The sequence below is a fragment of the Amia ocellicauda genome, chromosome 1, assembly GCF_036373705.1.
Source record: "Amia ocellicauda isolate fAmiCal2 chromosome 1, fAmiCal2.hap1, whole genome shotgun sequence".
Taxonomy (NCBI): domain Eukaryota; kingdom Metazoa; phylum Chordata; class Actinopteri; order Amiiformes; family Amiidae; genus Amia; species Amia ocellicauda.
The window spans coordinates 57,706,243-57,715,827 of NC_089850.1; the positions used below are offsets into that span (position 1 = coordinate 57,706,243).

General features: G+C 46.3%; 1 protein-coding gene across 2 annotated transcripts in view; it reads right to left on the reverse strand.

Annotated features, from left to right (window-relative positions):
* Positions 1-9,481, reverse strand: part of LOC136754483 (ubiquitin-associated and SH3 domain-containing protein B) — a 48,418-nt gene extending 38,937 nt beyond the window's left edge. For both annotated transcript variants that reach the window (XM_066710522.1, XM_066710521.1), the window contains exon 1: positions 8,502-9,481. In XM_066710522.1, coding sequence (XP_066566619.1) covers positions 8,502-8,632 — 131 coding nt within the window. In that variant the 5' untranslated portion in view covers positions 8,633-9,481. The remainder of the gene's footprint in view (positions 1-8,501) is intronic.
* Between the last annotated feature and the right edge of the window lie 104 nt (positions 9,482-9,585).

Genomic DNA, 9,585 nt, shown 5'->3' on the forward strand with positions numbered 1-9,585 from the left:
CTTTGACAGTGGAAAGATGACATAGAAATTCTGAACTTTCATCAGTAAACAGACGTGCGAGAAACAGACAGGACCTGCCACTGGAAACAATGAACTTCTCCGGTGTGTGTGTGTGTGTGTGCGTGTGAGAGAGTGTTTCACGTGTGCGTGTATGTGTGTGTGTGATGACTGGACTCTGGGTCACAGGCCAACACACACAGCAGTTTCAGACTTTCCACTGTGCACAGGCTCGGCTGAGCAACCCAAAGCGCACTGTAGCGTTCTGTCGACACTCGCAGACACAGCGACTACTGTTTTTCTGACATCAACGGCGTCCGTGTCACATGACCGTTACACGACGAGAACTCCACACTGGTCAGTGCATTAAGCCTCGATCAGACGAGCTTCCTTCCATCCTCCCATAAAAAGGAGTTCTTAATTTTGTTATCGTGAAGAAGCCACAAGTGCCTTTGCATTTGAAAGCAGCAGCCCCCCCCACCCCCGCACACATACACACACCTGGACTGAGAGTCGGGCCTTGCCAGAAATACACACACGAAAACGGTGATTGCATTTCAAAACGAAATAGGACTGGGTCTTTTGGCGAGTGGTTGGTGTTGTGGAACCTGTATGCTCAGCGAGGCTGAAGAAACTGTACAAAACATAAGGGGACGGCCCGTCTGGCCACACGCACTTCCACAGCCCCCGGCACGACGCAGGCCGCGCACACAACACAGCTGAGAAAACCAAAAGGATCTCTGGAAGACATGCGAGCGAATCAACACACACCTCACCCACCACCTCCTCCATCATCCTTAGTCCAGTACAGTCTGTCTGACCAGTTTATTTGTGGATATTTTTTTTTTTTTTTTTTTTTCGGAGTGGTCAGACCAAACTTCACTTACAAAAAAAAACAAAAGGGACAGTTATAATCCTGTTACTGGTTGCCTGGAATATCAGTCCAGCTGCGTAAAAGATTACAGAGTAACAGTCTAGTCAACAAGAAACACGAGCCCGCCGTACACAACTGCTCAGAATAGTTGTCATCTCATCAGAAACAGCGCTTGTAACATTTCACAGCTACGGGCCCTGCCTTTTTTGTTGTTTGTCAGTCTGTTTTGTCTGTTTTGGTTTTGTTTAGTTTTGCGTACGTCCCCTGCTTCTTCAAAAGGGTAATGGAAAATTATCAGCCCGGGCCGAAGAATGCAGAAGTGACTGAACGATAGTGAAAACAGGGCCGTACTATGTATGTACTATATTGTGTAAGAGGAAATTAGATAAATAATAAATAATAATAATAATAATAATAATAAATGTTAAAATTACAAAGAAATTACAAAACCATTTTAAAAGTAAACATCAAGAAAAGGGTTGTTTTTTGGGGGGTTTGCTGGGATTATTTGCTGTTCCCCAGTAGATGGACGGAGCTGTTTTGAGGTCTGCGCTCACTGTATCACTTGGGAGATAAGAGCACAATGCCATGTGTTCAGTTTTCATGGTGCCGAAAGATGGAAAGACCTCCCGACGTCTCTGGAGAAGCCCTGAAAAACTGAATTGCAGAAGCTCTACAGAACGGTTACAAGTCTTTCTTTAAAAACTGAGGTCCAAACTGCAATAAAGCAAATAAATAAATAAAAATGAGACAGGATCTCAACACTGACAAGGAAACTGAGCGGTTAACGGTCATATCTCAGTCGGAAAGTTAGCGTCATCAAAAACCCTTTGAGATAATGAGCTTCAGTTACTGTTTCCTTACTGTGGACCTCGTCTCAGACCCCGGTCCACTGCATTCTGGTTCCTAGTTCTATCGGGGGGCTAAAATAATGTTAACTCCGACTGATTATTATAGGCATGTGAACATTTTTGTTTTATTCTATAAACTACTGACAACATTTTTCCCAAATCCCAAATAAAACTATGAATGGAATGGAATGGCTGCCATACATGTAGAGATGCTGATTTAAGATCAAACTGCAGTGGTCTCTTCATTTTTTCCAGAGCTGTATATTAAGAACAAAATATCTGTTAAATGACCAAAATGAATACGGAATGACAACAAATACACATCCATCTCGCTTGTGAAGAAGCCCAAATCGAAAAAGAAAGAGTCAAGTCTCAAAACCATGCGTCATTAACCTCCTGCAGAAACACTGCAAACCTCGACGGGAACGCAACTGAAATGTAACCTCTGTGTAAACGGTGACCTCGGTGAGGAAAGTCAGCCGAGGCGCAGTTATTCTGCCCAAGGCGGGGGCTTGTGTGTCAGGCTTCGTTTGATACTTTTCCGATCAGTTCTAAAAGCTTATTGTGTTCCTCCCTCCTTTCTTTCTCATCCTCTGATCCCCCCCCTTCCCCCTCGTCCCAATCTCCCCATCTCTGTAACAAAAGCAATTTTCAAATCTCTCGACAGGAAGAGAGTGCCTGATGGATTTGGTGGATTTATAAATGATTCAAAATGCTATCAAGAGAGAAGAGCGAGGACACACACAAAAAGATTGAAATCAGGACAGTTCTGCCTCGACGTCGCCCAAGACATTTTTGTAGGTCAGGCCCACGGCAAGAGAAGCAGTCAGAGTATTTATAACCCTTTCCGTCACAGCTAGGTGGGCACTGGCCGGCTAATGTACTAAAAGGCCTCTGGCTTTCTTGGTTCACACTGTGGCTATTTTCTATAGCTCTGTAGCCGCAGCTCAGGGAGAGCCTCTTGCTATATGAAGGGCAAAGGGGGGGGGTGGACTCCACAGTGCCAATATGAGAGACAAACACATGCGAGTAGTAAAGTATTTTGTTCACACTAGTCGTGGAGACCGGGTACAGATTTCAATTTGATAAGCTATGTGATTAGAACCACAGGCACAGCACAGCCACAGTTAAAGCCAGGGGGTGTCTGGGTCTTTCATCAGGTCGGATACACGCCCACCCTTGGCCTGCAGTAGTGCTGGTATGCTTTACTGCTAGGGCATTTGCAGGATCAACTTCCTCTCTACAGGATGGAGGTCAAGACTCGGACATGGTTTCAATGCCGATTTTGCTTTCCAAAAAAAGAGTGAAGTCCATCTTCACTATTAAATCGATGCTGGCAGGACAGTCACTGTGCCCCTCACACAAGAAAACATCTCTATACACCACACAAGCCCTGCTACAATCCCGCACTGTTTCAGGCTGACGCAGGCGCGCGACAGTGGTTGCTCTTTCAACGGGCGCAGAAAACCTCACAGGCGCTTGTGACGAAGCTCGATAGTGTGAACGCAGCACTTCTGAATCACACCCTGGTGGCAGATATACAATTTTTTTTAAAAAGAAACATCAGCTTTTCCAAGCCACAACTCTTTGAAGGTCATTAATAATCACAGAATGGAAAGTCCATGTTTCACGTTTTGTTTTTCATCAAATCAGATCACGGCTCCATTGAAATGCCTGGTTCTCAAGTTCGCCATCATGTTATCAAAGCGCTGAACGTTTTGCTCCATGCAAGATGACTCCCGTGCAGGACGCTATATGCACAACCAAACTAGTTAAGACTATAGGAGGTTTGTGAGCTCACTTAATAGGTTAATGATCACAAAGACTGGGAAATGTATTATTATCCAAAAGTAAATTACAGAAATGAAGGAGGGGAGATTTGCTGAAGTACAACTATTCATGCAGGGGCACTAGCTATACACATAACTATACAAACTTAATTCGACTTCTCTAGGGCAGGACAAAGGAACACAGAGGTTGATTAGCTTTCTCACAGAAAATACATCATACTGTCCTTTCACCAAGCTGGCCACTCAACGGTGGCCCCCCCCTTGTGAAGTTGCACGGTGAAGATGACCAATAAATAACAACCATCAACTGTGTTTGCAGAAATAATGAAAAACCAAATCACATCCAACATCGCTTATACCATATATATGACGGCAGGCATATCTTTATTTCTGATTCGATATGATTTTATTGTTTTATCTAGGGGGAACCAGCTGAGTGGAACATGTATCAGAAGCAGGTGAGCAATGTCAGGCCGTGTGGAGCCGCGGGAACACGCACAGAGTGGGGTCGAGCACACGCAACAGTACACGACAGTGTCGGGAACACATTTTCAAAAACAAGGATGCAGAGGTTATTCGTTTGCAACAGTCAGCACCAAAAGTACACATTTCCCTCACCCCAAGTACCTAAAAATAAAAGTTTTTAAATAAACTTAAAAACAGTAGCTATTAGGACAGGAGTCGCGGCCTTGTCTGATTATGACAAAACCTGGATCTGGATATGCTGAGACTGAGCGATGTGGAGGAAAGTACTGTACACACACACACAGAGGCCCGTTCATGCCATTCGTGAACATTTGCACTGCTCACGAATGGCATGAACGGGCCTCTGTGTGTGTGTGTACAGTACTTTCCTCCACATCGCTCAGTCTCAGCACTGTTTCCCCAGCTGAACCAACAATGGGACACTGTAGTACCCTAGTAGGACAGTAGTTGAACCCTGTGGGGAGGAACCCTGGTGGAGCCTCTTTTGTAGAAGTGCATCCCCCACCAGACAGCAAGGCTCTGACACAAACTGAAATGCAGAGGGAGAGACCCTCTGCGGCCCCGAAACCAAAAAGGCAAAACGTATTCAACAGATTAATGGCTGCAGGGCCCTAAGTAAAGACTTGGTCAGGACTGCTTCAGTGATGTGGAATTCGCTCAGGTTGCGCACAAGTTCTGAAGAGCCACAGTCAGTTCTGCAAGGTTTAAAGTCTCTTTTTGCCCCAAATGCTCCATTTTAGTGAATGAGTCGTTCAATGCAGTAATTGACAGTTGAGGTGAAACAGAAATTAGCAGGACCAGGGTTCCCCACCACTAACGCACCACATTAGGAAAGCGAGAGAGCATTGCCACCCCAGTCACCAGTCATAATTCTTCACTGCTTAAATTTAAAAAAAAAAAGAAAGATACGATGAGACACAACTTCCAGTAACCGGTTAGTCCGTCTACTAATTCTAATACACGTTAACCCACAACGTGTGCATGTCGAGGGTCTGCGGACTCCCGGCCGCGTTACTCATGATTAGTCATGCGAGGGAAGCGGTGGACTAGCGAGACTTTCTAACACCGACGAGAACTGCGTCAAGTGCGAAGGGTTAATCTGACTGGATGGTTAAACTGGATGGTCTATGCATTTGTCACTTCTGGTTATTTCCAATTTGCATTCCTTTTTCCAATCCTCCCCTTGTATATCCCCAGTTTCCCTCCTAGACACTTCTAGACAAATCTTTAGTCTGTTCCACGACCTTGAAACTGCCAAGCCAGCTTACAGTGCCTATGCCAGACTTGACAGAAGCAAAGTTTAAAACATACATACCAAACTAAACATCTAAATATCACCCACTAGTGTGCCACACCGAAACACACCGATCTCAATCTGCTCTCTCCGCAGTGCACTGGAGCCCTTGAACCCAGTCTCTCAGCTGTGTGTTACTCTCCCCCAGCGCACAACGCCAGCCTTACAACTGAAATGACCTTCGAGACGTTCGGCAGGGAAACATGGCCGTGAATTCCTGTCAGCCACTCAAAACAGGGCCCAAGCGAGCAGAGTCAGCCATGTGTCCATATATAGATGCATATGCAGTATGTGTATAGTTTTCATGTCTTTCACTTGAAAAAATATCGATTTAGTTTAATATATACAGTTCATAAACCTGTACTTATCAACTTATTTGATAAATGATTAATTTAGTTGAATACATACTGTTCGTAAAGCTGTTACTTATTTATCAATGTGTAGATCAATGATATATTAAGGATACAGAAAACTGTAAGGATTCCTGTTGAATATACAAAGTTATACACCCTATGTTAACTTGGGACTTTCATACCAGAACTGAGAAAAGTCACACTTCTATCAAAAGATAATTTAAATAAACTAATGAAATACAGCAAATATATTTTGCATTTACATATTTTGGACTTCTACCTGGATTTTATTTTTCAGAGATAAACAAATTACAGCACTTTTGTTGAGAAACAGAACATCAGAATCGAAGCAACACGGCAGAACTGGAGCTGAATTTCTGACAAAGTGTTCAGGCACGGCTCAAGACATATACTGAGATTATTATTATCATTATTATTATTATTTTGAAACTCTAGTGCGACCTTCCCCAACAGCAAAACTGCATCCAGAAAACCCCGCTGTCGTTACAGATTTGAAAGTATAACACACCCGCACAAATCTCTCCCACGGAAATTATACCCATAAATCCTCTTTGTAGCTGTCGTTTGCTGGCATGCTGTTGCTGTACTGCTGGATTGTTACAGTCACATTTGGCCGGGACAATCCACTGCCGAGATAAATAACGCTGGCCTTCAACGGTTTGTGGCCTGCTGCGATCAACAGAAAGAGCGGCCTGTAACTCTACGTGATAAGGCACAACTCACTTTCCAGTCGAAATACCCAGCAGTGCCCTTCAAAATGAACTCTGATGATGACTTCAATAAAACATTTATTTAAAGATATTGCTAATTAGGTTATCATTCCAGTGAAGACATCGTGGGAATCGAGCTGCCAACCATTGTTTACACAGCCGATTTTGAAGCTGACAGCACATCATCTGTGGTGTACTGACACTACTGACTGGCAGAAGGAAAAGGCGATGTAAAACAAGTCAGGGGAAGAAAGAAATGCACTCTTGAATGCTAGGAAAATGACAAAAAATGACAAAAAATGAGCTGATCAAGTAGTGACTGCGATGTTTACCTATGTCAATATACAGAATCTGTGCAGACAGTCAAATGAATAAAACCACTGGGCAATGATGTGGATAAAGCATGCCCACTACCCTTATGTAACAGATATGCTATGCTCTGTGTAACTAAATTAATCAATTGTTTGTAACAATTTGTAACATAACATTACTAACACGAATTTGGATCCAAATAATAACACACTTCCAGCACATACACTCCCAATGACTGTGTGTGTGTGTGTCTGACTGTGTCTGTGTGTCTCTGTGTGCGTCTGTCTATGTCTGTGTCTGTCTATGTCTCTGTGTGTCTCTGTCTGTGTGTTTCTGTGTGTCTCTCTGTGTGTCTTGTGTGTGTGTGTGTCTGACTGTGTCTGTCTGTCTGTCTCTGTGTGTTTCTGTGTGTCTTGTGTGTGTGTCTCTGTGTCTGTCTGTCTGTCTCCGTGTGCGTCTGTCTCTGTCTGTGTGTGTCTGTCTGTCTGTCTGTGTCTCTGTCTCTCTGTGTGTCTGACTGTGTCTGTCTGTCTCTGTGTGTCTCTGTGTGTCTTGTGTGTGTGTGTGTCTGACTGTGTCTGTCTGTCTGTCTCTGTGTGTTTCTGTGTGTCTTGTGTGTGTGTGTGTCTGACTGTCTGTGTGTCTTGTGTGTGTGTCTCTGTGTCTGTCTGTCTGTCTCCGTGTGCGTCTGTCTCTGTCTGTGTGTGTCTGTCTGTCTGTCTGTGTCTCTGTCTCTCTGTGTGTCTGACTGTGTCTGTCTGTCTCTGTGTGTCTTGTGTGTGTGTCTCTGTGTCTGTCTGTCTGTCTCTGTGTGCGTCTGTCTGTCTGTGTGTCTCTGTCTCTGTGTGCGTCTGTCTGTCTGTCTGTCTGTCTCTGTGTGCGTTTGTGTTGGACTTTGCTCTCACTGCGGTACTGCTGGCTGAGTTGCCTGGGATCCCGGCGGCCGCTAAAGGCATCTTGTTTCTTGTTTCTTGTTTCTGGTTTCTGGTTTCTGCTGGCAAGACGCTGCAGTCGCCAGTGGGCAGCCGTTACAGTGCAGCGCCGGGAGCCCGACCTGGTCCCTGTGCTGCAGGTAGGCCGGGACTGATGGTTCAGAGAGACCTGGAAACCTGCAGGGTTGTGGCTCTCAGGGGACTCAGCAGGGCACCGCCGACGAAGCGCAACTACCGCGGCCTGCAGGGGTTCAAACTAGACCATTTATACCGTATCTGAGGACACACTCACATACGCGCATGAAAGCTTCACATCCCAGCCACTGCCGAGCCGAGCCGAGCCGAGCTGGCGCACATCTACGGAGCGATACGCAAGGCTAAATTAGTCATTAGTAACTAAGGCTAAATTAAAGTTGCGCTGCGGTGAGCGGAACCAGAAGCAAAGCCGTTTCATTACAGATCCCAGATCAATCAATCAATCAATCAATCAATTTGTATAGCGCCCTTCGCAGGGTGGCCACAGAGCACTTTACAGATTGAGAGAAGACAGACACATAATAAACAAATAAATTAATCGCAAACGAAAACAGATAAACACTTAAAACTAAGCGCTGGCTATAGCGCAGAATTGATTATCATCATTAGCCCTATTAATTATTATTATTAAAAACAACAACTACAATACACAAAACCACAATGTCCCTTTAAACTTCAGGCCCGACACCCTTCACAACACCGGCTGCCTCCCCTCAGACACCGAGCTGCGTTTCCAGACACGTAACGGGCTGCTGGGTAACTGCGCACCGGCACCGGCACCCACAGCAGCGGGACCAGGGCCGCCGGGGGCCGCGGGGGCAACACGGATGTCCGCAGATACTCACGCCCTGGTCTTGGGGAAGCCCATGGACAGCAGCACGTCCAGGCTGGACCCGTGCTTGATGGTGCCCGGCCGGAGCTGGCGCTGCCGCCGCGGGGTGACTTTGGTGTAGAGATCCTCTTTCGCTGCCATCATTTTCGGGTCCCATGGACTTGTGGTTGTGGCGAAGCCCCCTCCCCGGCCGGCCGGCGTCACAGCGCGCAGGGCAGCCGGAGGGCCATGGGAGGAAGCGGACCCGCGTTTCGCAAGAGCTGATCGCAGTCACCGAAAAAAGAGAAGCGCGCAGCTCGGTTTCCTCCGCGCAGCAGCGCCGGGGTTAGGCTTCCTGGTGCGGCGGGACGCACACGGGCATGACTGTGGAGCCCAGGGGGGTTCGCCTCCTCTCCAAATGCGTTAAGAGCGGAACTGGGGCAGCGCTCCTATCCGGGACCCCCCCCTCGAAAGCCGAGCGCAGAAACTGGAGCACATAGCCTCTCCGTGCCAGATGAACGACCCGGGGGACCGCGCTTCCTCCAGCAGGGACTGATTCATGAATGGTTCATGACGGAGCGCCGGCGCGCAAGCCCACACCCCCGGTCTTAAAGGCGCAGCGAGCGGCGCACTGGGACCACAGGGGACGGGAGCCGCGGCAGCACTTCCTCCCCAGTGCCCCAGTTTGCCCCATGCATATACTGTTATTTAAACTGGAGATATTCTGGAGACTATAATGCATTACAGATATTGTGTATTTGCGCACCTCCCAATGCACCATAAGGCATCATGCATAAGGGCATTCATTTGTATAATTATTTATTAAGTCATTTCGCTTTCGTCCTGGCGAATTTAATCAATATGCATATCAAACAACAATAGTGCTATATTTGATGTAACACTTTTGTATTAGTGTTGTGTAGCGTCGTGGGCTTAAACCGGCTGCACTAGCATGCGCAAGGAATGAGGTGTGTTTTGTTTCTTCAGCAGACCCATCCGAGGATGTGTTATCAATGTTACAAAGCCGTCTTGCTCTTCTACATTTTGAACACTTTTTTGGGTGCAATGCGCTACACTAGTTAACACCCAAGCAGCAGTGAGAAACTGTTCTTGACTCA